Source organism: Physeter macrocephalus, chromosome 4 (genome assembly GCF_002837175.3).
Source record: "Physeter macrocephalus isolate SW-GA chromosome 4, ASM283717v5, whole genome shotgun sequence".
Taxonomy (NCBI): Eukaryota; Metazoa; Chordata; class Mammalia; order Artiodactyla; family Physeteridae; genus Physeter; species Physeter macrocephalus.
This window is the reverse complement of record NC_041217.1, coordinates 68,961,840-68,989,516: the sequence shown is the minus strand read 5'-3', so window position 1 is coordinate 68,989,516 and position 27,677 is coordinate 68,961,840. Positions and strand designations below refer to the sequence as shown.

At 42.5% G+C, this 27,677-nt stretch overlaps 2 protein-coding genes across 4 annotated transcripts in view; both read right to left on the bottom strand.

Annotated features, from left to right (window-relative positions):
* Window positions 1-293: 293 nt before the first annotated feature.
* On the bottom strand, window positions 294-5,912 carry PEX19 (peroxisomal biogenesis factor 19). Of its 3 annotated transcripts, none has more exons than XM_055084263.1 (8): window positions 5,820-5,912; window positions 4,292-4,401; window positions 3,698-3,863; window positions 3,106-3,191; window positions 2,729-2,890; window positions 1,821-1,997; window positions 1,610-1,654; window positions 294-1,476 (listed from the first exon to the last, which is right to left on the bottom strand). In XM_055084263.1, exons 1-8 carry the CDS (start codon window positions 5,887-5,889, stop codon window positions 1,366-1,368), a joined length of 927 nt encoding a protein of 308 aa, XP_054940238.1. In that variant the 5' UTR covers window positions 5,890-5,912; the 3' UTR covers window positions 294-1,365. The 3 variants fall into 3 exon arrangements, with proteins under 3 accessions (XP_054940238.1, XP_007129695.1, XP_023971868.1); XM_007129633.3 differs by having other exon boundaries at window positions 294-1,441; XM_024116100.3 differs by lacking the exon at window positions 5,820-5,912 and having other exon boundaries at window positions 294-1,441; window positions 4,292-4,477.
* Window positions 5,913-9,103: 3,191 nt separating this feature from the next.
* The window catches only part of COPA (COPI coat complex subunit alpha), a 53,836-nt gene continuing 35,262 nt past the window's right edge, over window positions 9,104-27,677 (bottom strand). Inside the window, exons 13-33 of the mRNA XM_007129634.4 lie at window positions 26,842-26,917; window positions 24,864-24,946; window positions 23,896-24,035; window positions 23,248-23,333; window positions 22,994-23,132; window positions 17,667-17,829; window positions 17,418-17,564; window positions 16,462-16,651; window positions 16,244-16,339; window positions 15,008-15,096; window positions 14,691-14,814; window positions 13,729-13,818; window positions 13,439-13,548; window positions 12,961-13,038; window positions 12,729-12,797; window positions 12,031-12,167; window positions 11,583-11,769; window positions 11,374-11,484; window positions 10,894-11,055; window positions 10,038-10,232; window positions 9,104-9,779 (exon numbers count right to left, since the gene is read on the bottom strand). Coding sequence (XP_007129696.1) covers window positions 9,720-9,779; window positions 10,038-10,232; window positions 10,894-11,055; window positions 11,374-11,484; window positions 11,583-11,769; window positions 12,031-12,167; window positions 12,729-12,797; window positions 12,961-13,038; window positions 13,439-13,548; window positions 13,729-13,818; window positions 14,691-14,814; window positions 15,008-15,096; window positions 16,244-16,339; window positions 16,462-16,651; window positions 17,418-17,564; window positions 17,667-17,829; window positions 22,994-23,132; window positions 23,248-23,333; window positions 23,896-24,035; window positions 24,864-24,946; window positions 26,842-26,917 — 2,532 coding nt within the window. The 3' untranslated portion in view covers window positions 9,104-9,719. The remainder of the gene's footprint in view (window positions 9,780-10,037; window positions 10,233-10,893; window positions 11,056-11,373; window positions 11,485-11,582; window positions 11,770-12,030; window positions 12,168-12,728; window positions 12,798-12,960; window positions 13,039-13,438; window positions 13,549-13,728; window positions 13,819-14,690; window positions 14,815-15,007; window positions 15,097-16,243; window positions 16,340-16,461; window positions 16,652-17,417; window positions 17,565-17,666; window positions 17,830-22,993; window positions 23,133-23,247; window positions 23,334-23,895; window positions 24,036-24,863; window positions 24,947-26,841; window positions 26,918-27,677) is intronic.

The window sequence follows — 27,677 nt, the reverse complement described above, 5'->3', positions numbered from 1 at the left end:
AAAGAAAAATAATTTAGTAAACATGTTAACAATATATTACTAACATTAATAATAATACTGTGAAATGTTAAAATACAATACCAATCGAAGGGCTTTCCAAATTGAAATATTCAGAGAAAATGAGGAAAGATGGCCATTCAGTCTCCTTTGCCAACTGAGGTGCAGACTGAGCTGGGGAAGGGAAGTGGTGGTAGAACCCAGTAATGCAATGTTATGCTAACATTCCTCACACGGCAGCTTAGAGAAGCTGAGGAAGATTAGGAAAAGACTTGGATTAAAAACAGGCTACAATCCCTCACTCAGAATATTTATTAGTCAGGAAAAAGGACCCAGGCTGCATCCCACCCCCCTTTCCCAAGCTACCTCCCTGAATCAATGAACAGTTTTCAAAGGAATCAGATGTCTCAAATAAGCCAAAACTTATCTGGGAAAGAACAGTAATTCATTTCCTAGACCTGACACTGTAATTATATGTTTGCCAGGGAGATGGGGGGGGCCAGTGAGGGTGGTGGATGGACTAGATGAAGGGAAACAGGATGGGCCCTTCTTTGTCACAGTTTGGGCTCAGAGAAGGGTTGGAATAAAGAGGTATTTAAAGTAGAGAGAAGAGAGGAGAGGCAGGGGTTAAAGGAAGGTCAAGGGCTGAATTCACCCAGATCACACAACATTATGGAAAGAACAGGGCAGCTACTTGAATTCTCAGGCTGGAACAGGGAGTTGAGGACTCTGTACCTGGAGAGAGGAGAATCCCAGGGCTTCTCTTTCAACCTACTGTGAAAGAGTAGCATTTTTAGATGCAAAAGCCCCCCCACTTACTTTCCCTTCAGAGAATTCAGAACAGTCTGAAGGCAAGAGAGTGTGGTGACAGACCTAAACCCCCAGCCCAGGCTATTTCTCCCCATTCATTCCCACAGGTGCTGCCCAAGAGAACTATAGAAATAGAGTCCTAGGACTCTGTCCCTGCTCCCCAGGTCCAAGACAGGGAGTAGAGACAAGGCACGAAGACCCTGGGTACAAAAGTGAACTCAGTGTGGCCCTGTATAACATTATTTTGGGAGAGGAAAGAAGGTGAATGCCCCAAAAGGGACATCTTCCTTCACCTGGTAGGTAGTTGGGCCTTTGCTAGCAGCAGAAACCACAATGGAAAGGGTTCACAGAAATGATCTGCAGAACACGCCTTATTCCTAGAAGGACAGAGAAAAAGCCTCAGCTGGTATGGCACAATCTTGGGTGGGATGACGGATGGCAGTGGGCAGACCACTCCTGTAGACGACACTCCTGCCTCAGCTCCCAGTGGTTCTGCTGACTCCAGACGTTCCCCCATGGCTGGGAATCAGGGAAGAAAGCATGTTGTGTTTCACATGATCAGACACTGTTCGCCATTGGCACCTGGTGGGCCCGAGAGATTGAGGGCATCCAGGTCAAAGTTGAGGCCAGGAGGCTGGAGAAGAGATGAAGGGACTCAGATAACTCTTCCTATTTCAGAAAGTTAGAGCTTTTGAAGGTCCATCCCCAGCAGCCACAATTATCACCTTAGGTGGAATCACTAAAGGTTACAAAATACTGGAAACTGGGGCTCAGATTAAAGTATATGAGAAGGTATACTCACCATCTCCCCAGCAAGCTCTTTTGGAGGATGGCCCAAATCCTGTAGCTGGAAAATAAGGAAAGAGGAACAAGAGATAAGACCATGCTATGTGGCCTCTCCTGTGCTCCCTCCTCCACCCTGGCTGGGCAGGGAGGCATCCTTCCAGGACACCTCCTCCACTGAACCCGCAAGCAGATAGCAGCAGCAGGCAGACGGCAAGAGGAGGCCTTACCTGCTGCATGAGATCCAGCACCACCTCAAAACGAGCCTTTTGAGTGGCCTCACTATCTGTGGGGGTTTCTGCCTCAAACTGCTCACATATTTTGCCCATGACACTGTGTTGTTCCTGATATTTTTCAAACTGCTCTGGAGGTAGAGATTCTCGGTGAGTCTGCAACCATTCTGGATACTAAGCAAAGAGAGAATGGGTGGGGAGGAAGTAAGTGAACAATGAATAAGTAAGGGCAATAAAATATGAGGAAGAGTAAAACATGAAGGGGACAGGAACATAGGAGAAGGAAAAGCTAAATAAGTGAGTTCAGCATGAGAAGTAGCACTCACTTCAATCAGATCACCTGGCTATGCTAGCATTTACGGCCACCAGAGGACAGCAGACTTTTTCTGTGAAGAGCCAGAGAGTAAATATTTGAGGCTTTAAGGGCCACATATGATCTCTGTCACATATTCCTTCTTTTTTGTTTGTTTTAACAACCTTTAAAAATCTCTTCAGTGACACTATAAGCTCTGTGATGGCAGAGACCATCATTTAAACTACTCTTAAAATTGTTCACAGCATAAAGCCAGCAAATCCTCAGTGAAACCTTACTGGAGAAATGAATGAAGTTGGAAATGCAAGAAAGGTTGATCGGACAACAACAGAGACTTAGACCAATTTACAGAAAACTAAAGCTGAAGGATTTCCCCTTCTACCTTAAACATCCTCAGTATGGTAAGCTTTATTCTCTTGGAGATAGAACTCCTCCCTAACTCTCCCCCTCCAAATAAATAAAGGAGAAAAAAATAGATGAACATGTACACTTGAGTTACTCTATCTCTGCAGGCTCTAAATAGACAAAGCAGCTCACAGGAGTTGATACAATGGGGAACAAAGAGGAAAAGAATAAATAGAAGTTCACAAACCTTTTCTGTGATCTCCTTCAGTGACGGGTACAGCACATCCTTGGACAGGAGGTTCTGCATGATACTCTGCATGATGGGGAGGATGGTCCCTTCCCCGTCTCCTTCGTCCATGCCCAGCCCTTCCATGGCCTTGGTCAGCTCCTCTTCTGACATGCCAGAGTTCTAGAAAGGACAGGAGGGAGGTGAGCAAGTATACTACCTTCTCGGGATGCTCACCAACCTTTCAGGTGGGAAAGAACTATTTAAACTTGCCTGTAGCAAAGTAGGCAGGCAGGGACAGGCTTGAGATGATACCCAAGGGAGTCTGCCTTTTGAGACTCTGCTGGTGAAGTGTCTGGGAGTGGGCCCCTTGTGGTTCCCTATCTCTTCCCCCTCACCTGAAGGTCAGTGGCATTCTTGGCTAGTCCACTTAATGTCTCCTTTAGGCAAGAAGTGAATTCTTGTTGGGAAGTCGCATCACTGCCTAGGAGAGATGAAAAGAGCCAAGGTCATTTAGGATTTTAACTGTTTGCTTGCCTAGACTGACCTGGTTACCAGCTTGGATATGGAGCATTTATTAGTGAATCACTAGCACTCCAAATCTTTGAATACTCTATGGTTATCTTCATAGTTATTTTCACAAATCTACATAGACTGTGTCAGTTTGTTCTCCACAATGACACCCACATTAACACTGTGGCCTTTAAAATGGTCACTTTTTAATAATCTTTTCTGTTACTTTCCAACTTATCTCACGCCTTTCATTAAACAAAGAGGAAAAGCATAAATAGAAGTTCACAAACCTTTTCTGTGATCTCCTTCAGTGACGGGTACAGCACATTGCCTTTCATGCCTCCTCCCATCTCCTCCCCCATCCCATGGCAGTGGTATCATAATTACTGTCAACTTTACAAAGTTTGGTGTTCTCAAGCAACAATGACCTAGGAGTTTTGCTCAGACATTTCCAGTCGTCTGGGGCCCCCTCCTCACCTACTCTCCCAGCAGCCTCTGAGAGCTTTTGGAACTGCTCTACCAGGTGGGGCTCTTCCTCAGCCAACTCCTTCATTGCTTTCTCGAACTCTGCAGTGGCTTGGGAAGCCAGCTCGCTGTCAAACAGTTCCTGGAAAAATTTCTCTTGGGAGGCGAAGAGGGCATCCTGCAGGGGAGAACGTGGCCTAAGTGCATCTCTCACTTGGCACCCCACTGCACATGGCCTCTGACAAAAGTCACAGGCAGTGGCTCTGGGAAATGCAATGCTTCCCTCCTACCCACCTCCACTGGACATTCTGACTACCTCTCTTACTGAGAGCAGCAAAAAGGCATCTGGCCACTGAGAGAACAGTATGGAGTGTCATTCCCAATCCAACCATTTAAACCTGCTCTTTTCTTAAAGAACTTCCTTGAGATCCCTCTACTCAATCTCAAGTCCCTGTTTCACAAGGACTGAGGCCTGCAAGAGCACTCAGCAATGTGAGGCCAAGGCACCTCCCCCAACTCCCCTCTGGCCCACAGGGGCCTGCCCAACCTCTGCTCAGAGCTGCATGCCCATTGCCCCCCCATCCCTTAAGTGGGTGGAATTTATACTTTGGCAGTGTCTCCCGGCGATCTCTTCTGGGAACCCGAAGCATCAGGGCCCGTGGTGGTAGGAGGGGGTGCTGGAGAGGGTTTGGCCTTATCGAAATCATCAAGTGCACCTTCAGAAACAAGAAACACGGCGTGTATTTGGGGATGGATGAGGATGCAAGGCTGGGGGGTTTCTGGGCAAAGCATTAAGAGAACAATCTTTCAAACTGTCAACTTTCCTAAAATTTTCTCCTTTTTTTGAGTCTCGCTCTCCTGACCCACCCCTCAATAAGCCTCCCACTTCCCTCCCCATTACCTAATTTATTGTGATCAAAGGGGAAGAAATCTCTTAAGGTGGAACAAGCATCTCTCTCAGAGCAGGGAAAAGAGAGTTAAAACTTCTGCAGAGACTTCTCCATCTATACAGTGCCTTCCTTGCCATTCTTTAATGATTCCTAGAAATCCCATACAGATATCCAAGGGGAGCAGAGAACACAGATGTCCTTAACCCCCTGAACTCATTCTGGAGCCCTAAAGGGAATAATCTTTGGCAAGAGAGCTGAAGCCACAAGATGTTTCACCTAGCTTCCCATGGGTCCTGGTACTAGTATGAACTGAGGGACTCCATATTACACTCCATGGGAGGGAACTGAACTCTCTTATCTTCCAGTGTCACTCTCCCTCCCCAAAGCTCTTAGAGCTCCCTCTGGCCTCCTCTCTGCAGACTCCCACAGTCACTTAGCACTTCTCACAATTTCTGTTCATCTTTCCGCCTGCCCACTCTGTCTGTGACTGAGCAAGAGACAAAAAATATTCACCTCTTCCCTGAAAAGCCTGTGTCCTCACCACCATTCTGCTTGCCAGACTCTAAGTGTAAGGGGAGGACAGCGGCCCCACTCTGGGCAAGAAACAGGGCTAAGGAGGAAAAGTACAGCCACCCTCTTTTAAGAGGGTGAACTGTCTTCACCAGAGGCCGTCTCACCCTGTTTTTCAAAATAATGGGAAGGGAGTGTGTTTGAGCTCTGACATGATGAAAGAACTGGAAAGGGGCCTGGTGAGAGAAAGGTGAAAGGACTGGGAGAAGGAAAGGCGTGTCTTCCGTGTTAAGGAGAACAGGACAGTGCACAGAAGGACGCACTTCGGGCTCGCTAAGAGTTAATGGAAGCAATCCGTGGATGTCCGGTTCGCGGCCCACCGAGAACCGAAGGCTGCTGCCGGCGGGGAGAAAGTCAGACTTTAAGAACTTACTAATCTAAAGTAAGGGGAGTTTGGAGCGGGATCGTGAAACATCGTTCTCTGGGTTAGTTTCCCCTCCGGCAAGGAGATCAACAGTCTGGGCCGCTCAGGGACCCAAAGCGAGCTCCTCAGCTCCCGCCGCGGAGGAAGGAGAGGGTGACCCAGAGATTATCTCGGGGGTCGCAGACTCTCCGCAGACAACCAACCTTTGGAGAACCTCTCCTGCTCCGCCCCAAATAACTCAGGTTCACCTAACCCCCTGAAGGGATCCTTACACCCGCCCCCTCGGGCCTTTCGCATTACGGGATCTTACTTTCTAGAAGCTCTTCCAATTCTCGGTCGGCTTCAGCCCCAACACCACCTTCCTCCTCAGCCGCGGCCATCTTGCCACCTCCGCCGTGCCGTAGGAGGCAGGACTCCGCGCCCCACCCCCCGCGCCCTCCCCCTCTGCCTCGTGCAACCAATGGCATTGTTGTCCCGTGCCGGGCCGCCATTTTTAAAGGGACAGGAAGCTTCGATTTTTTTTCTTTTTTTTTTCTTCCCCTCTTTCTCTAGGAACGTAGAACCAACAGAGAGGAATTTACTGTTACCTTCTGCCAGGTTTCTTACAGGCTTGGCCTCCTTTCTTTCAACTGCCCGCATTACCTGGCTTATTATTTCTTCCTGAACTGTGGGTAGGCCAAATTGGGACAAACTGCCTGCGAACAACCAGAAGCTGTGTATGTGTAATCAATAACGACAGTTAATGGCACACCCAACATGCTAGTTTCCTCTCACTTCCCTCAGTATTTTACTCAAACGTCATCTTCTCTTGAAATGCCTTATTCGGCCTCACTCAATAAAATTGCAACCCCTCCCACACACACATATACACTTCCTATCCACTTTTCCTCTTTTTCTCAACACTTACCACTATCTGACTATACTATATATTTTATTTATTTATTTATTTATTTATTTATTTATCGTTATCTCCTCTCAAGCCCCTTGGAATTTAAGCACCATGACAGCAAGGATTTTCATCCGTCGTGTTCACTGCTGCATCCCCAGCTCCTAGGCTAGGGACTAAAACTTGGGCACTCATTGGCTGCTCTTTGCTCTCCCAGGCCCTAATGAGGCATGTTTCTCTGCAGAATCTAGTGGATATCTCTGATTTCCCTGCACCCCATTAAAACTGTCACAGTGCCAATAACTTAGAACTCAATGTTAATTATATCAGGTAGAAAAAGTGACCCTTGGACCCTGGACTAAGGAAGAAGGCAATTGGAATGTAGTGGTAATAGACCTGCCTTCCCTGACCTATCTCCTTTTCTCTACACAGAACTCAATCGAGTATCGTTGGAGGAGGCTCAGATAAAGACAACTCCAGACATCCCTTCCCTCCTCTGGAATTGTTCTATTCAGATCTGTGAGAATGCATCAACTGCCCGAGACAAACCTATCTCAGCACTTGGAAGGCATCTGCTGTTGTTTAATATCCTATGCTGGGCACAGTGGAGGGCAGAGAGAGAAATCAGGACCAGCCCTTGCTGTAAGGTAGTTGACTGGGGATTAGGCTGGAGGTAGGATTAGACATACACACAGTAAGTATGGCACAAGGTTAAGTGTCATAAGAAGTAAGGATAAGGTACCATGAAGTTTAAAAGGGAGAAATCACATCTAAATGAAAAAAGTTACTTCATGACTTTCATCCTTAGCTTCCAAAACACACAGTTGAGCACTTGTGTCAAGCACCAGTTTAGGTACTTACTCTTTCCTTAACATATAGGGCACAGACTTTTAAAATCATACCTGTGCAAAACCTACTGTGTTCTTCCAGGCACAAGTACTGTGATTTGGGAGAAAACACTCTGGAGTCAGAAGACCTAAATTCCAGTCCCAACTCTGTCATTAAATTGCTTTGTTCAAAACCCTTCACCACTCTAGGACTCATATTACAAATATGTAACATTAAATTTGGGACTCTAAGGTCATTTTCACTTCTAAACTTCTATAATCTAATCCTTCCCTGATTAATCTCTTTCTCCCAAACACCTGTAACATCTTTTCCAGGTTAACTTTCTCATTCAACACCAAACTGCTTACATGTGTTATCTCTAATATGACTATATCAAGCTCCCATTACAGGTATTTATATTGGCTTTACATTAATATGGTAATATGTTAATAAGGAAAACATCAGATGGTAAATAAGAGAATTAAGAGAGAGTTGAAAATAAGCACGATTCTTCCTTTGCACTATTTCTTAAACTTGCTTTACTATTGATAAGCCTAACACCTCATCTCAGTATTTACTCACCTCCCACCTTTCATGTATAGCGAACACTGTTGCAAAACAGTATTTTACAACATTTTCTTTATATCACTCTCTCAAGTAAGGACTTAATGGTTCTCCACTGTTTATTAACCAACTTCAAATTCTTGCTTGGCAATTATTTCACATGTATCCATTTTGTTTCCCCAATTACACAAGCTTCACGAGGATTGTCCACTTTTATCACATCCCTCAGTTCAGAACGTTTATGTTGGTATGCAAAATTAATTTTATAATTTATTTTAAACTTACAAAAAATTTTTGCCATTTTGCCAAAATTTTTCATCAACTTGCCTATGGTTACAGAAAGAATGTTTATAACTTGAGAAAGTGTTATGAAAATAGTGTGCAATTTTTGAGAGGGCAGGCTTAATTTGGGGATTCTGTTTAAGAAAGTATCTTTTAAAGCTAAAAAGATACAAAGCCCTGCCCTCTTTGACAGCAGGAATTACACTTATAATTTATCCTCAGATTCACTTTCCACACCTGTCCAATGTATGTTCAAGTTGCTCATTGCAGCACTGTTTATAATATCCAAAGACTGGAAATAACTCACATATCCATGAATAACAAGGCAACTTAAAATCATTAGTATGCCTCCATTTATGTATAACAGGGGGATAGGGAAGAACATATTCATATCTGCTTGTTTATACATCAAAAAATCTCTGGCAGGATATAAGGAAGCTAACAATGGCAGTTACCTGTTTTGGGGAAGGAGATAGGAACTGGGTGGCTGACGAAAAGGGTGGGAGGAAGATGTTACAGAATAGCTTTTTACATTTACTGATTTCTGAACTATATGAATGTATTGTTTATTGAAAACATGAATTTAAAATGAAAAAAAGTATATATTTTAATCAAAGGCACAGTACATCACTCTACGGAATTAATCTTAGTACATGACAAGCAAAATTCTGTATTGCCATTGTAATTGCTGTACTATATACAATGTATTACTAATTAATCACGTATATATCACATAAAACATCTAGAACAGTACCAAGTACATGGCAGGTGCTCAATGAATACACTCTATAATTAGCAATAGATGAAAGGCTGCAGTCAATAATGGAATAGGGGAACTACTTGCTTTCTACCATTCTCACAGCAATTCACTATATCCTATGAAAAATATGTACTTTAAAAAACAAATAGGTATTTATTACCTTTGTAATTAAAAATAATTATTGAAGGAAAGGTATCTGTTTTGATGGAGCAGCTATATGGAGTAAGTAGGAACATGAGAGTGTCCAGGAAACAAATGGCAAGCCACAAAACTCTCGTAGAAATGTACTTTATTTAGTGTGAGAAACAAAATACAAGAACAATCTTTGTAAAGAACAAGTTAACAAAAAGTGATGTGCATTTCTGGAAAATCAAATTGTTTCTTCTCAGACTTTAAGTTTCTGGCCACACAGAGGATATCTGCCTCGGAGTTTAAATGCCCAAGGAAAATGGGGATGGCTAACAGCTTGTTATGACTGAGTAAAAGATGCTATCTTATTTATTACATCTCATTCCTTTCTAACAAAAAGTACACAAAGGTGGTGGGGAGGGGAGGAATAAATATAGGAGGAATTTATTTCACAAATGTTCATCACAAATGTACTTTGAAAGATCTAAGCTGGGAAAGCAAGGCCAATCATGACCACAACTGTAGTTACCTTGAGATGAGAGGTCCTCAGAGGCAAAAAAAAAAAAAAAAAAAAAAAAAAAGTCAGGCTTAGACATTTTGATTAGCCATATAAGAAGAGAAAAGGACATTAGGTTTTAGGGTAGAGAGAGCTAAACATCAATAATATGAAGGGTAGTTGAGGAAGAAGGAGTTAGAAGGCTATAAAGACTAACTGTCTGCGGGAAAACATGGTGCTTAACCCTACACACATGAAGCAGGCCTTAGCGAAACTGCAGAGGGCTGATCCTTAAACCAATCACATCTTTGCCAATCTCTGTCACCTATGGAAGAAGAAATAGAAAAAAGTTAGGGATCTGTAAGGGTGAGAAGCCTAGAAAGCCTACTCCCTCCACACCTCAATGAGCACAGTAGAGTGGTTTGTTGTTGTTACTGACTGGAAGGAGCAGTGGGAAGTTCTACCCTTCTCCAGTGTCACTGCCTCAAGGTGTGAGGGGGAAATACAGGAGACAAAAAGGACCAACTTGCTAGTGGGTCCTTCCCTCAAGACAGAATTCTAGATGTATTTCTCAAGTACTTACTGTAGTGACCCTGCAGATCTGACCCTTGAACTCAGGCGAATAGCAGGCCCCACTGAGTGGACATTTCTCCACTGGCTTTCCACGGTAGATGGGCCGATAAGATGCAGCACAGATGTCAAAAGGGTTGTGCATGTCATAATTGAGCTGGTAGGCATCTGTGGGGTTCTTCTCACAGGCAGACAGGATTTTGCGGGTCTGAAAGAGGGAAGGAATATTTTATTTAAGAGGACTGAAAGCTGCACACCACAACTCAAATGATCTCATCATCATGGTTTAGTAGTTTCTTTGATGTAGATGCAATTGTACTGAATGAATACAGAATACGTCCTCTGTATAGGTCATATGTGAAGGGGTAACAGTTGCCATTCCTGTTGTATCAGGCTTTCTCCTTCTCTATCCCAAAGTGGCTCCATGGATCTAGACCCATACTCCTCCACTAAGTCTGAGAATTCTCAGGGTTAGCCCTGAAAGGGTTAAAACTGGCTTTCACTGCACAAATAGAAAGCTTTTGGAAACACAAGTAATGGGACATGTATATGGAGGCTAGTGGTGGTGGTGAGGGGAAATCTAGAACTTAAGGACAGGACTGGGTTGATTTTTCAGGTACAGAGGACCTGTTCCATATTGCAGATCACACTCTCACAGTGGTGCCATGTCTGAGTAAGACATTAGTTCAGTTTCCAGGAACAAAAGGAGATCCCCATGCCAGTAAGTAGAGGATGGTATTTTGTTGGCTCTTTTTGTTGAATGCTGTTATACAGCACTTTGTTTCAGAGACAAGGACCTTGGTCTTCGACTCCCTCCATGTAAGAGCAGATCTAGTTCCCCTATGCTCACTAAAGGAGTTCCCATATACCTGTTGAGCCACCTCTGGCTTGGGCCCAAGTTCCAACAGGCGCCGAGCAAAGGTGGCAGCAGTCTTAAAGTTCTTGAGCTTGAAGAAGAGGTTGAGGGCTGTACGTAGCACCAGGATCATGTGCACTGGCTGCAGGTTTGAGTGGGTGAAATAGGCTGCCATCTGGTGGACAGAAGGAGGAACACATGCCATGCTGATGCTAAAGCTGGGATAGGTCATTTATAAGGGGTCACATATGCATTAGAAACACAGCAAAACAACCAAATAAAAACAGGACTGGCTATAAAGCAGAGAAATCTTCTGCCTCCTAGTTATGGAGGACTGATGAGATGAGGAAGACAGGTGGAGAAATATATCCTTTCCTCACAGAAATGGGCCCAAATTTCTCTTACTCCCCATATTGAGACCTAAAGAATTCAGACCTAATAGTGGGTAAAAGGGAAGACGCCTCTGTACTGCTTAGAGGCCCAGAGGTCTTACCTCACAGATGCGCTTCTGCTGTTCTAGAGACTCTTTGGGCAGCTTCTTCCTTTCTATCTCCATGGACAAACCCACAATGTACTCACGGCAAATGGTGATGAGCTGCTGAGCCTGGAGAGGGGGCAAAAGAAGGTCATGGTACAGAGACAAGAAGGTGGGGGTGCCCAGCACTATGACAAGTATGACTATGACACTATGACTGCTCTTACCTCTGCAGTCTCCTGTTTATTGTCCACAACAAGAAGTGGCACACTGAGTAAAATGGAACGGAATTTTTCCACAGCCTCCTCAAACTTGCCCACTGTGGTGAGCTGGTAGCACAGTTGCAACCGTTGGATGAGGTCATTAAGCTTCAGGCCCACAGCTGGTACACCATTCTTCAGCCCTGCATCCTTCCTGAAAGAGAAAGAAGACAGGATGATCAGGAGCCCACTAGGACTTAACCTCTTCTTCTGGCAACATGATCACAACACCCTACTGTGAAAGAAGCTAGGGAAATGGATGCAGCAGGTGTAAACCAAACCTAACAGAGTGCCAAGCCAAAGATCTTTTCCTACTAGGAAACCTCAGCTCTGGGACAATTCTGTCTCTGAGGTTACCATCTGAAATATCTACCCTAAGTTGGAACAGAGAGAAGCCAGGAGCAAGGGGCCTTACCAATTGCGATTAGGGTAGCCATACATGGAGGGCAGGCAGGGCAGAGCCTGATAGGTGGTACGGCCTCGGGCATAGGTCTGCAGGAACAGTTGCTTGTAGGGGCCAAACTGGGTTACCCCTACTTGGTCATGAAGGAGCTGGAATACAAGAGGAAAGAAACATAAGATTTGGGCCCTGCTACTTAAAAACTAGTTGACAGTGGGCAAGGTACTTAACTTCTCTGTACTTGTTTCCTCATCAGTAAATTATATTTAATTATAGGATCTACCTCATTTAATAATACCCATAAAGCATTTATGATAGTGCCTGGCACACAGTCAACACTGAATGTTAGTGGCTGTTGCAGTTGTGGTTGTTATTGTTATTGCTACTATAGCACATGGCTTAGTGTTCAAAAAATACACCTGTTCATTAAGGGGTGCTCACTTCATCGATGTGAGCCAGAAAGCATGCTATAAATGAGTGGAAGATGGCTGGAAGAATCCACCTTATGAGATTACTAAGCCAGACTGAAAGCACGTAAGAGGAAGGCCTTATGAGGCAAGTTTCCTTAGGCAAGACCAAAGACTTCCATGTTAAATATACACCTCTGCCCTTGTGGGTATAATAATTTCCATTTGGTTAAGACGAATCAATCATCCCCCTGGGACCCTAGGCAAGGCACACTCAACAAAAGCCAGGGTAGCTTTAAGACTTACCCGCATGGCTGTTTCAAAAGAGCCTGCCAGGATGTGATCAACTGGAAGCTGAGAGTTATTGCACCAGATCTAACAAGAAACAGAAAACCCAAGACAAGTGAAATTTTGCTCTTTCTCTTCCCAACAGTCCTACTCTATATCTGTAATAGAAGAGTGTCGATATTCTTTACACATTAATCAAGTATAGCCAGCTCAGAAACACTTATCCCTACAGGATTGTTTCCCTGCTTACCTGAGTTGGGCTGGTTCCCTTAGTGGGGGGCACAAAGAACCCATCCTCAGCCCCACCAACTACACCAGGGGGTATATCCTAGGGGAAAAACAAAGAGTGAGTCATTTTTTCAGCCATTCAAGCAATTTTCCCTGATAAATCTAAACACAACTCTACCTTATTCCCAGCCTCTGTTCGGGAGGAGGGGTGGTGGTTGTGGAAGATGACTCTCAAAATAGGAGAAGCTTCCCCAGTAACAAAACGATACACCAAAAGCTCCAATCAGGCAAAAAAGCTTGCTGCCTTTTCATAAGATGACACTGGCACAACCCTAGTTAATCTTATTCTTCTTTCTTTCAAATGGGAGATAAGCATCAGACTAGGAGGATTCAGACCCCCTCCCGTTCAGGGACCTCAGGACAGGTTTTGGGGGGTGATAAGGCCACCGGCCTCCACAGGGAGAAATGGAGAACCTTACAAGGGTGAAAATTCCACATACCAGCTCAGGAGGGAGCTCCAGATCTTCTTCCACGTCCCAGCCACCTCCTTCTTCCTGTCCCTTGCCAAGAGCATCATCCCCCAAACCTTCTGTAGCCTCCACAAACCCATCTGTAAGGAAAATCCAGGCTCAACATAGATTTTCAAAGTGACACAATTTTAGCCAAAGGAAAGAAAAACACTGGGATCCTTGTTGGTCCTATGGTCCAGAACCCTGCAGAACTGCCCCACAACCCAGTCCCACTCCAGGGAGCCCATCTGCCCAGAACATTCCTAGAAGAACATGCATACCTTCGTCCAGCTGCAGCTCCGCATCCTCTCCCCAGCCCTCAGTACCAACAGTGTCAATGTCAATGTCAGCAGCCAGTGCTCCTCCCTTCCCTACAGAGGGAAGGAACAGAAAGGAGCTGGTTACAGCCAGCTAAGTCTGAGATACGGCCTCCTCTGCAGGCAAATTGTTGCATCCTTACAGAAGCAGGTGCCAATGTTCTGTCCACTTACTGTTTTTGTTTATTTTTGTGATATCTATATTATGCTAATCTGGTTAGCATAGGTTTCACAGAGAGAGGGAATAGAAGAGAGAGGAAAACAACTGGCCTTCCTGCTACCAAAAACTGCCTCAAACAATTTCTTACTAACCAGCCTTTGGTGCCAACTCTTGGCATTTCTTGCTGAGATCTTTGCTAAGTTACCACCACTACAGTGTGTACAGGGCATGAGGACAAAGGCCAGATGAGAGGATATGGAAGAAAGAGCAGGACTGGGCACAAAATGCCCAAGGGTCTATTTAGGCTCTCAGCTGGGAGAAACGAACTAGTAGACATAGCTGAGAAAACAGGAGTGTAAGGGTGGGAGTGGTAGTGGGTATACCCACATGACAGAATTGAGGTAGCTGAGTTAGTACCTTAAGATTGTATGTCATGAATGATAAAACACAGAATGGAGAGTATGACTACATATATGGTAAAACCTAAGAAAATACACCAAAATGTTAACAGTGGTTGTTAGAGCCATGGACTAAGAAACATCTCTCTTTTTCCCTCCTATTTTCCAAATTTTAATGATGCCATAATGCTTTTATTTAGTTTTTAAAAGACTGTACCGTAACTTTAATTGGCATCTCAGTGTTGCATGAGGCATCACACAGAAAAAAGGACAGATGAAAAGGACAGAATAGTTAATGGTACTCTCTAGGACAGCTTTTCACAAAACAAGCACACAACAAAAATGCTATGGAAGAAGCGGGCACTTACCCTTACTGGCAATGGAGCCTTCAAAGAACCCTTTGGACACAGTCAATAAGGGCCAATTGGTATCCAATGGCATGATAGGTGCAGGTGGCTGAAGCAGCTTGGCATTAGGGTCAATGTCTGGGATCTGAAAGATAGAAGGTTAAAAGCAAACAGCTCTCAGGAACCATCTAGGGAAGGTTATGGAGCCTCCTTTGATCTCATTTGTTTCTCTGCCTCTCCTGGTAACCAGGTGGGGAGTGACATTTGTAGGTTTAAATAGTCCCAAGATCTCAGAGTTAATCCTGTAATCAGAGATACTTATGTAAATAAAGACTCACTGCCTCCTTCTCCGGGTCAAATGTCTCCTTCAGGCTCTCAGCTTCTTCATCTAAACCATGGGTAGCAGCTGTGAGATAGGCCAATGATTCTGTTAAGAAAACAGACTTTGTGGTATAGGTACATTTCCAAGTGAATACTGGTGTCCTGATGTCTGCTCCCGGTCAAGTCCCTGCATAATCCCCTTCCCTTCAGTGTGGGCTGGATCTACTGACTTGCTTCTAATGAACAGTATGTGGGAGAAGTGATGGGATGTCAGTTCTGAGATTAGGATACAAAGACTATGGCTTCCATCTTGGGTGCCCTCATTTGCTCTAAGGGAAACCAACTGCCATACTGTGAACTGCCCTATGGAAAAGACTACAGAACAGAAAACTGAGGTCTCCCAGCCAATAGCCAGTGAAGACCTGAGGACTGCCCACAGCCACAGAGCGAATGTGGGAGTGGATCCTCCCCTTCTTGAGCCTTGAGATGTCCGCAGCCTTGGCCAACACCTTGACTGCAGCCTCATGGGAGACACTGAGCCAGAGGCACCCAGCTAAGTCATGCTGCAAACTGAGATAATCAACATTTGTTGTTTTAAACTACTAAGTTTGGGGTAATTTGTTATATAGCAAAGAATAACTAAAACAGTTGCTTATCCTTAAGATCTATCATCAGTGTTAACAAGAACCTTGGACTCATCCCAGTCTCCTCTCTCTCACATCCCCACAACCAGTCCCCTTCGACAAATCATGTTGGTTCTACCTTTAAAATATATGCCGAATCTGACCACTGCTCACCCATTCACAGCTAGCACCTTGGTCCACACCACATCTTTCACCTTTCTTATTCCCTAAGGTATCTCAAGTGCTAGTATAATGCTTGGTATACAGCGGGTTCTCAAAAAATATCCCTTAAATATAAAATGAATAAATAAATGGGTGAAACCTCCAGATTTGAAGTAAAAGAATAAAACTCTAATGGCATTCAACCAAACACATTTACTACAGTATCTGCTCCAGGACCTTTTAAAACCCATTTCCCCCAAGATAGTAACTATTTTCCTAAGAGTGCCTAGCCAAACTATATTTTCCTCCGTTTGGCTTTGAAGAAAGTCTCTGAGCATGGTAGGAGCATGCAGTCTCTTTTGAAAAATGTGCAATGAAGGGAAATCCCTCACTACTACACATGAATAACTCACCATAAAGAGAAAATACTTCCTAAGGCGCCAAAGGAAGTGAGTCCTGGATACTTACTTTGCCCACAGTTCTTCAGGATCCGTACCCGCTCTGACACGTCTCCCAGGTAGAGGGCATTCTGATAATGGCCACTCATGTCCTTTCGGATCTCAGCTGCACCAAGTCAATAAGAGACACCAAGTTAGGTCTTCTCTCTCAAGTTCTCTCTTGCCTCTATTTGCCTTCTTCCTTCCCCCAAGGACCCCTTTTCCCATCCTTAGTTTCTGGGGTCTCACCAATTTTCATCATCTTGCGAAGTTTCTCTAGATTGCCAGTGATAAGGTACAAGAAGGAAAGTTTGTCAAAGTTTTTGGTGCGCTGATAACACATTTCCACAATCTGGTGGTTCCCCTGTAGTAAGGCCACTTCTCCCAGCTTTTCCCAGCAATTCTTGTCATCCAGTGCTTTGGCTGCTTCCAGAGCAATCTAAAGAATCCCCAGAATTAGAATTAACAGGTTGGAGGTTATTGTGACTCAAAACCAGGGACTACAGTCAAAATGTCTGTCTCTAAGTAAATCTCCCAAGGAACTCTTTACACTTTCAATCCTCCTAGCTTTGTTTTTAATCTAATACTACTGAAAATTCAATCAACAAATAAGATCCCTTAGGATCCATGGATAGAAGAATCACATCACATTATCCTCCTCCTCAGAAATTTACTTTTACAACAAAATCATCTTCTAGCAGTTGCTGATTCCATAAGGCCAATTCTTGCTTAGCTATCATATTTCCCATTTGTCAGGTTTGAAGATCCACAGGGGCTCCTCAGAAGAAATAAGAAGGAAGTTCAGAACTGGAAAGTCAATTTTCTTTAGGCTTCTCCCAATTTAAAAATAATGCCTATAGACTCTAGGCCTCAACATTTAATAAGTACTCCTTCATCTAAGCCACCAGTTAGCAAGTCAAATGTCAAGGAAATAACGAAAATTTTCAAATTCTATGCTATCTTGGTTCTGTTCTAAAAGTTACTGAATTCAGACTAACTCAGAGCGACAACAACAATAGAAATGCTGGGCAGAAGCAAAGATGGGCAAACAGCAACAGGAAGATAGCTCAATCTAACAACTAAAAAAATTCTAAATTCCATTATATGGCTGAAGAAGCAAGCCCAGAATAATGTCTTCCCAATGCCACCCTAACCCTCTCACCTCCTCTACAACAATATGGGGCTTATAACCATACTTCTCTCACCTCAATGTTTCCACACTCCAGTGCCAGACTAAAGCGAGTTTTCTCATCCTTGACGAAATGCAGTGCCACTTCAGGATATCCCTTCTTCTGGAGATACGCAATGATAGACTGGCCTACAAGTTTGGCGTTCCTTACCATGTGTAGTACCTAGACATTTGGGGAGGGTTAGGGCAGGAAATAGAGATCACTTACAGGAAAAAAGGAGTGCTGCCTTTCTCAATACTCCTAATAGGCTTCCTCATTTCATACCTCATCATATTTTCTGTTGATCAGGGCCAGCTTGAACTTGAACTCAGTTGGATCAATGGTGAGCACCCGAGGACGACACTCTCTATCTAGGCAATATACATTGTTGCCCTTCACCCGTGTGACATAGATAGGTAAATCCAGAGTTCGGATGATCCCATAGTCCCTAAGAATAAGAGTTAGAGAGCACAACTCTAAGCCGGTATAGGAGTAAATCCAGCCTATAAAGAAATAAAACAAGACTAGGACCCAGCCTTTTATCTCCTCATTACCCTTTTGTCAAGTGCCATTTGAACAATGGTATAGATGTTCAAAAAAGAACAGAACTAAATGCCAAATTAATTTATTTTATTCTCTTGTCTGAAGTGGGAAAAGATGGGGCAGATGGTATGATTTCTCTTTATAGGCTAGTACTCTAGGATCTAACAGACACAGCTATCAGAACTAGACCTAAAAGTTAAGTCTTAAGTTCTGATATATAATCACTAGGCCACTATGAACAGTTAAATCCTTCCTTATAAGCTATAAGTGAAAGTGGAAGAGAGATGGATGTGAAGACTTCTGACGTACAAAGAAATGATGCAAAGCACATAATATTTTAAACTGAATAAAAATTAAAAGTTTACAGATTAAAACTTGTGGCTATAGCTAACACAATACTTGATGGATAATTTATAGTGTTAAGTGCATATACTATATTAGAAGAAAGACTGAAAATTAATGAGGTCTACATGCTTAATATTAGGAGAAAGACTAAAAATTAGTAAGCATCCCACTCAAAAATTTTATGGTTCTTTTTAAAGTTAAAACAAAGAGTGTACTTAGAAGGAAAAAATAAAGTCAATAGTAGAAATTAAGAAACAGAAAACAAAAGTACAATAGAGAAGTTCAATAAAGGCAAAAGCTGGGTAAAACTGATAAACCTCTCATGAAGCTAATTAAGAAAAAAAGGATGGGGACTTCCCTGGTGGCACAGTCGTTAAGAATCCACCTGCCAATGCAGGGGACACGGGTTTGAGCCCTGGTCCAGGAAGATCCCACATGCTGCGGAGCAACTAAGCCCGTGTACCACAACTACTGAGCCTGCGCTCTAGAGCCCGCGAGCCACAACTACTGAGCCCATGCACTGCAACTACTGAAGCCCACGTGCCTAGAGCCTGTGTTCTGCAACAAGAGAAGCCACTGCAATGAGAAGCCCATGCACCGCAACAAAGAGTAGCCCCCGCTTGCTGCAACTAGAGAAAGCCTGCATGCAGCAACGAAGACCCAACACATCCAAAAGTAAATAAACAAAATAAATAAGTTTATTTTTTAAAAAAAAGAAAAAACGGATGAAATGGCAATAATAGGGATGCAAAAAGGGATATCACTATAGATTTTGCAGAATGAGGATATGCATAAATGTTTTTAAATGATCAAATTCCCAGAAGAGTAAAATTTACCAAAATTGAAATTAACTGAATCATATTTTAAAATCCTCCTATAAGTACCAGGCCTGAATGACTACACTGGCAAATTCTACCTACCATTCAAGGAAGAATTAATTCCAATCTTACACAAACTCAATGAGAAAACAGATGAATAAAGTACATTATTTTGCTTATTATATGAAATTAGCATGACCTCAATACCAAAACCTGGCAAGGACAGAAAGGAAAAGGGAAATCACAGGGCAATCGCACACACATATATATACAAAGATGCAAAATCCTAAACAAAATATTAGCAGACTGAAACTAGCAATATTTGAAGAAGGTAAAACATCATGACCGAGTTAGATTTGTATCAGGAATACAATGTTGGTCTAACATTTAAAAAAAATCAATTTAATTCACTACATTAATCAACAAAAGGAGAAAAACTTCATGACTACCTCAATATATGCAGAAAAGGGGTCTAAAAAAATTCAATATTCATTTGAGATATAGCAAAGAAATTCCTCAGTAGATAAAAAGTATCTATAAAAAATCTACAGCAACCTTACATAATGCCAATACACTGAAAAGTCATCCTGTAAATTGGGAACAAGACAAGAAAGTTTCCTATCACCATGTTTATTCAGCACTGTGCTGGAGATCTTGGTCAGTGCAGTAAGACAAGAAAAATACATAAAAGAATAAGTGCTGGAAAGAAGAAACAAAAGTGTCATTACCTACAGATGCTATGAGTATTTGAAAAGAAAATATAAATAAATTAATAGAATTAATAAAAGTCTAGCAAGGTCTCTGAAATAAAGTTACTTTAAAAATTAGTTGTATTTCTAAATATCAGGAAAAATTAGAAAATTGAATTTTTAAATGGATACTATCCATTTACAAATAGCATTAAAAACTATCAAGTGCCTAAGAATAAATCTAACCAAAGAAAATGCAAAATCTCTATGGATAAAATTATAAAGCTTTATTGAAAGATGTTTCAGAAGCCCTAAATAAATGAAAAGCTACTATATCATGCTCACAAATTAGGAAACTTAATATTGTAAAGATAACAATTACACCCAAAATCCCCAAATCACATACAGATTCACAATCCCAACTGAAATCACAATAGGGCTTTTGGCTTTTTGTTTTTTGGGTTTTTTTTGGCTATGCCGTGAGGCTTGCAAGATCTTAGCTCCCGGGACTTCGCTCATGGCGCAGTAGTTAAGAATCCCCCTGCCAATGAAGGGGACACAGATTTGAGCCCTGGTCTGGGAAGATCCCACATGCCATGGAGCAACTAAGCCCGTGCGCCACAACTACTGAGCCCGCGTGCCACAACTAGTGAAGCCCGTGCGCCTAGAGCCCGTGCTTCGCAAAAGAGAAGCCACCGCAATGAGACGCCCATGCACTGCAACGAAGAGTAGTGCCCCCCTCACTGCAACTAGAGAAAGCCCGCACGCAGCAATGAAGACCCAACGCAGCCAAAAATAAACTAATTTTTAAAAAAAGAGAGAGAAAAATCAACTTTCTAAAAAAAAAAAAAAAAAAGATCTTAGTTCCCCAACCAGGAACTCCCTTTTGTCTTTTTTTTTGGCATGGAATTTCACAAGCTAATCTAAAATTTATACTTTTTCAAGACAAAAAATTACTTGAAAATATGCCTTTTCAAGGCAAAACTAATTTGAAAATAGCCTAATAACTTAAAAAAAAGTAAAACAAAGTGGATAAGATTTGTGGAACTGCTTTACCAGATGTAAAGACTTACAAGACTATAATACTTAAGACGGTGTAGAATTCAATCAGAGACAGACCACAAAAAACAGATCCTTGGGACTTCACTGGTGGCACAGCAGTTAAGAATCCGCCTGCCAATGCAGGGGACACGGGTTCAATCCCTGGTCCGGGAAGATCCCACACGCTGCAGAGCAACTAAGCCCACGTGCCACAACTCCTGAGCCTGCACTCTAGAGCCTGCGTGCCACAACAACTGAAGCCCGCGTGCCTAGAGCCTGTGCTCCGCAACAAGAGAAGCCACCTCAATGAGAAGCCCGCGCACCACAACGAAGGGTAGCCCCCGTTCGCTGCAACTAGAGAAAGCCCACATACAGCAACAAAGACCCAATGCAGCCAAAAGTAAAAAAACAAAAACAAAAACCAAAAAACAGATCCCTGCATTTTTGTAAACGTGATTCATATATCACAAAGATGGCTCTGCAGAACTATGGGGAAAGGCTGTTTTTTTCAATACATGATGTTGGTACAAAATTGAGTGTCCTTATGGAAAAAGTAAAGCTGAGCTCACGACACCTCACACCATACAAAAAAATCAACTTCAGGTAGATTATAGACCTAGATATAAAAGGCAAAACTATAAAGTTTTCATAAGAAAATATAAAAGAATGCCTTTATGATCTTGGAGTCAACAAAGATTTCTTAAATAGGACACAAAACCCGATATCCATAAAGAATAAGATTCATAAACTCAACTATATTAAACTAAGAACTTCTGTTCATTAACGGATATCAAAAGAGAGGGCTTCCCTGGTGGCGCAGTGGCTGAGAATCCGCCTGCCAATGCAGGGGACACGGGTTCGATCCCTGGTCCGGGAAGATCCCACATGCCGTGGAGCCGCTAAGCCCGCGAGCCACAACTACCGAAGCCCGCGCACCTAGAGCCCCTGCTCGGCAGCTAGAGAAAGCCCGCGCACAGCAGCAAAGACCCAACACAGCCAAAAATAAATAAATAAATAAATAAAATAAATTAAAAAAAAAAAAAAGAGAATCAAAAGACATACTATAGAGTGGGAGGAGATATTAATATTTGCAACACATAGCCCTGACAAAGGACTGATATTCAAATATATAAAGAACTCCTATAACAAAAGAACAAGGACTCATTTAAATAAAGGATAAAAGACTTGAACAGAATTCATAGAAGAGGAAATCCTGATGGATGGCTAAATAAAAAGTTGTCCAATCTCCTGGGGAATCAGAGAAGAGCAAAGTAAAATTACAAGATACATCACACATCCACCAGACAAAAATGAGTCTGACAAAGGCCAAGTACTGGCCAGCGTGACAAGCAGAGGAACTTTTATACAACGCTGGTGGGCATGCAAATTGGTAAAACCACTCTTTCACATTACCTAGCAAATGTGAAGATAAGCACGCTCTATGACCTAGCAATTCTGCTCTAGAGAGAAATGTATGTGCATATGAACCAGAATTCATGGAAGAATGTTTAAAAGAACATCATTTATAATAGACAAAACCTAGAAATCACCCAACTATCCCTCTAGAATAGAACTGATAAACTGTGGCATATTTATATAGTAGAATATTATACAACAACAAAAACAAATAATCTAGAGCTACAACATGGATGAATCTTACAAACAATATATTGAGCAAAATAAGCAAAATATGAAATAATATATTCAGCATGATTTAATTTACATGAAGTTCAAAACCAGGCAAAATTAAATCATTATTTTAAGACACACTGGGTGGTAAAATTGCAAAGAAAAGAAAGAAATTATCGTAAAAGTCAGAATGTTATCTTTGAGGAAGAGAGAGGATTGTGATCAATAGGGACCACATGGCAAAGGGTTTCTGGGATGTCAGAAACGTTCTATTTCTTGACTTAGGTGGCAGTTACACAGGTGTTCATTATGTAACTATTTGCTATTTCGTATATTTATAACCTATGTAATTTTCTATATTTGTGTCATATTTCACAATTTTAAAAGAGTTGAAAAAAAGAATGTTTTGATGCTCCTAGCACATATATGTCAGACAAAGCTTTTCCACGAAGACAGTTCAAGGAGGACTTCAGTATGTCTCCTGAGACAGGACAGTGATTTTAAGAAGCCACTTTCTCCCATTCTGTATCTCAGATAATCAACTTACCCAGTGGTGACAGCATATTTGATGTGGTTGCTTGTGGTATAGATAAATACCCCACTCTCATCCCAGGCCCCACTCTTGACACGAATGTTCTCATGAATGTTACATAGAGCCTCCAGTTTGCGGTTACAGATCACAATGGCTGTAAGAGGCAAAGGACATGAGTGCTCTGCTGGACAGGGTGAGTGAAGTAGACTGGCAGGGATGGGGAGGGAGGGACTGGTCTCTAAATCAGGGTGGACATAATGAAGACTTACCATGTTTGGCCAGTAGTGCTACATGGGACATGTCTGCTGACCAGATAACATATTTCACCTTGGAAATCTTCACAGATGCCAGAGTCCTGGGATGGAGAGAGAAGGGCAAATGTGAGTGGACCTGATTCCCTTATTCCAGGTTATGACCTACCTCCTTTTCATCTCCAAATTAATGTAAACCGAAATTTCTTAAAATAATACCAAATAAACACTTTCTGTATTACAGTTCAGTGACTTAAACATTTGGCTCACATTGTATACTTCCCTCTTCCTCAACTCCTTGCCCCTCATTCCCATGTATTATTAGGGACTTGTGTATGTCTGTTTTCACCAATGGACTATAAGCTCCTTTAAGTACAGGAACTATGTTATTCATTTGTGTCCCTATTATTCTAAGTCCCAAGAGCATTCTTTGTTCAGATAAATGCTCTGAAAACAAATAAGCCCCTTGTTGTAATGCTAGTGTGTATGTACAGGATGGAGAGTGATCACAGAGGAAAAAGAGTGGTTAGAAAGAGTCTTGGAGTTACAGCACAAGAAGTGGCTAAGCCACAGGTCAAACTCACTTGGAGGAAGAAAAGCTCCCACTAAAGATTTCCACTTTCCCCCACTATATGCCTGTCTGCTTAGGGGCAGCTGACATGTTACCGCTTCTGCTGTACGTCAAAGAGTGTGATGGATTCTGCGTCTCGAAGCAGGAGGTTGCCTGTGCCAGCGTAAAAAATCTCATCACAGTTGGGCACCTGTACCTTTTTGGTGATCTCATTCTTCAGATTCTTGATCAGAAGCTGAAATGAGTATAAAAGATGGGGTTAAGAGAAATACATGTAAGATGATGCTAGCTGACAATGCCCCTCAGCAATTATTCTTTAGCTTCAATAAACAAAGTATTTTTTTTTCTGTCTGTCCAGGTCAATCACCACTCTTCGTAGACCACGCCAACTAAGATCCTCTCCAAGGGTCTTGATAGCTTTTTTTTTTTTTTTTTTTTTTCAATTGAAATATCCTGAGAAGTCAAACTAAAATCTGAATTCCTCAATCAACCAGAGACAGAATACAGCACTTCTGAGGCTTAAATTTTTGTTAAATATTTTCTTGAGAGCTTTGCTTAACTTTTTTAGGACCCATTACATTTTAAGTACCATCAGAGGTAGTAGGATAAGAGGATCTACTTATTATATAGCTCACCTATTTCATTTTTTTGGTGGCGGGGGGGTTGGGGTTTGCCACGTGGCTTGCAGGATCTTAGTTCCCAGACCAGGGATTGAACCCAGGCCCCAGCAGTGAAAGTGCCAAGTCCTAACCACTGGACCGTCAGGGACTTCCCAGCTCACCTATTTCAAATTTGATGTTTTTCTGCTCCTGTGTTATCAAGAGTGACTTTAGCTTGGTTCTTAAGCCCAGAGCCACAGTGATCATCCACCCAATCAAATCAATTTTAAGGCCTTTTTTTCCCCAAGGGGTTTGGGTTAGAGTTAAGGAGAAAGCAGCCAATACACGAGGACCACAGCTGCCCAGGGCAGAGTAAGGGAAAAAAAAATGCTCTTTATTCTGCAATACACAGGCCACTGCCACCACACTCTCCAAATTAATTTCCGTTTTTAGTCTTAACTCACCGAATGCATCCGATCTAGGACAGCAAACCGATTGCGAGCAACCCAAACAGCTGTCAGGCCTGAGGATCGTTTCCCTTCAGGAGCTGAGAAGAGCAAAACCAAAGGGCAGGAGCATGTAGTAAGCTACTGTCAGGTGACAGAGTCAGGTGCCATGAAGCTGCCAGTCTTGCTGGCTGCCAAGTTGGCTTTGCCAGTTCAGCTGCTTCCTAACTTATTCAGCCATAACCTGAGGCTATTGTCAGTGACTTTTCCCCACCAGTCCCCTCCAAACTCCAACCTCCACCCCTGCCAAGCCTCTTTTCTCTAGGCCAAGTGACTGCATTTCAGCCAACACCATATACTGGCAGAAGGACCACCCCCATCTTGGGAGACAGCACATTCCATCAAGCTAACGAGCAGGGCCTTGCTGGCCAAGCTGCGGCACAAAGCGAGCAGCCTGTGAGTGTCTTGGACCTCCTATCTCAACAAGCTGGAGTAGAGACAGAGCCCCCTCTCCAGGATGCAGCTGCTCTGCTGCTTTTAACATGCAAATGCAGACCTCCTAGTAAAGTAGGGTGGGGCAGAGCACTCCTAACTAAATCCAGGCAGCTCTATGCTGGGCAGTATTTAACACCAAGCTGATGCTCCATAAATGTCAATCAATCACTCAACAAAGTTACAACATGTTTCTCAGTTCCCAAACATTTCATTGGATGATTAGAATTCCGAATGGGCACTCCACATTCTGGGAAACTTCAAAGGAGATACACAGAAGGATGTGCGGAAATACACTTTTATCTATCAGTATCAGCAGGAAACTGGACAATACATGCTGGCCAGCCTTGCCAGGCCACCCCTTGACAACCAGGGGTGTCAGGCAATTTACAAAATTAATTATTATCACAACCAACACTCCAATTTTCCAGGGGCTGAAGAACCACACTATTCAAGCCTTCGCTCTTTCTCTTCCTCTGTGCTGTACCTTTATTCCTTTAATAATTATTATCTCCCTCAAAAAATGGAGAAGATAAGATAAAAGTGGTTATAAGACAAAACAAAAATATTTTAGACTCTATTAATTGTAAACAGATGGGGAAAAGAAGCAAGGGGATGGGTAAGCAGGACCAAACAAAAAAAATTGGTCAGAAATGGCTTGACTGATTAATTTATAGGGGAGACTTTGATTTATGGATATCAAAGACATACAGGTTTTCTCTCTTCTCACCATGACCACACTTATAGGAGAGTGATGATATTAGCAGCAATAATGACACAGTGGCACCCACAATAGGACACAGCTAGCAAAATATTTCTCAGAATCTGTTGATTTGGTCTAAAATATCACGAAAGTATGGTACTAAGAGTGGGGACCTGAGGAACAAACCTCTGACCTACAAACCAACTGGAGGGAGTACACTAAAAGGAGCATAAGTGAGGCTCAAATCTATTCTGAGAATGTTTTGTCAGCAAGTTCTAGCAGAAGGGACTAAAAAGGGATGGTGGTGATGGAAGAGGTAGGCAGGGGTCTCAGCTGGATCTGGGATCCCTGGTGGGGTGAGGGGCTGTTAACAGCCTCATCTTTCTGACATGCAAAAGGAAGCAAATCAGATCTGGACATGGATGGGAGAGCATAAATCCCTAGTCCCAGGATGAGACACTGCAAGATTGGAACCACGTTTTTAAATAAATGAAACTACCAGGGTGAAAGTCACATCAGCTGACAATAAACTAGGATAACATGCTGTGCTGAAAGAGAAAATGGAGAGTTTCTAATAACCAAATTATAAAATATATATATCTAGCTGGAGTAATAAAATGGAGGAGGAACATGAATATTTCACACCACAGTTGCCTCTGATGCAATTGTCAGCAGCACCTGCCAACAGACATGAGTGATGTGGCCATGGCCTGGGGACGGAATGTGAAAAACATGAAGAGGAGTGATGATTTGGGTGAGGAGAGCTAGGAGCAGAGTCGGGTATACAAAGAGAATGCCTACCATCAGGATTCTGGGAGTCGGCATCCTTGGGGATGGTGTACAAGTCATAGGTACTATTCTCTAAATTACTGGCTCTCTGTAGAGGAAAGGGAGGAATTGTTAGTTAGAGCACCCAAGATACCAGTTTACTCTGACATAGAAAACAGCACCATTATACAGACAGCAATCTGAAACTATACTTTTCACACTTTTCACTCAGAAGGCATTTGAATGTTTCTACAGCTAAAAATTATAGGGCTCGTTGCCAAAGAATTCAGCATTCATGTCACCTTATTTTTCTTTTATCTTCCAAAGATGTAGATATCTTTTGAATGAAAGCAAGGACTGCTCTCTATTCCACAAATTAACAGACTAAGACCCCAATATTCCAGTGCCCCACCTGAGTATATTCATCAACTTAAAAGTCTGTTTAAAGGTAAAAAAAAGACATCAAAGAAAAAACATTAAAGAAAAGTGCCAGGAGGAAAATATGGGGCTGTTAGATATTGAAGAACTGGGATCAGACACTAGAAGTCATATCGGGAAAGACAGGTTTTCATTCTTCTGACTTGGCAATGAAGGCACAAAATTAGAATGTCATTTCTTTCTTTTCTTTTTTAAATTGTATGGCAAGAAATGAGGAGGGCTACTTGATGACCCCCAAAGGTAACACCACTGAAAGGAGCTCCTCTCAAAATCAGCTCTACTATTTTCACCCAAATGGAGGGAATCAAGATAAGCATCTTTGAATAGGATATAGTCCCAAACATTCTTTCAAATTACTTTCAGTGATTTGAGTGATTCATCCCAACGCTCCATTAAGTTTAGAAGTTGTTAGCCTTGTGAAAGATGTAAGT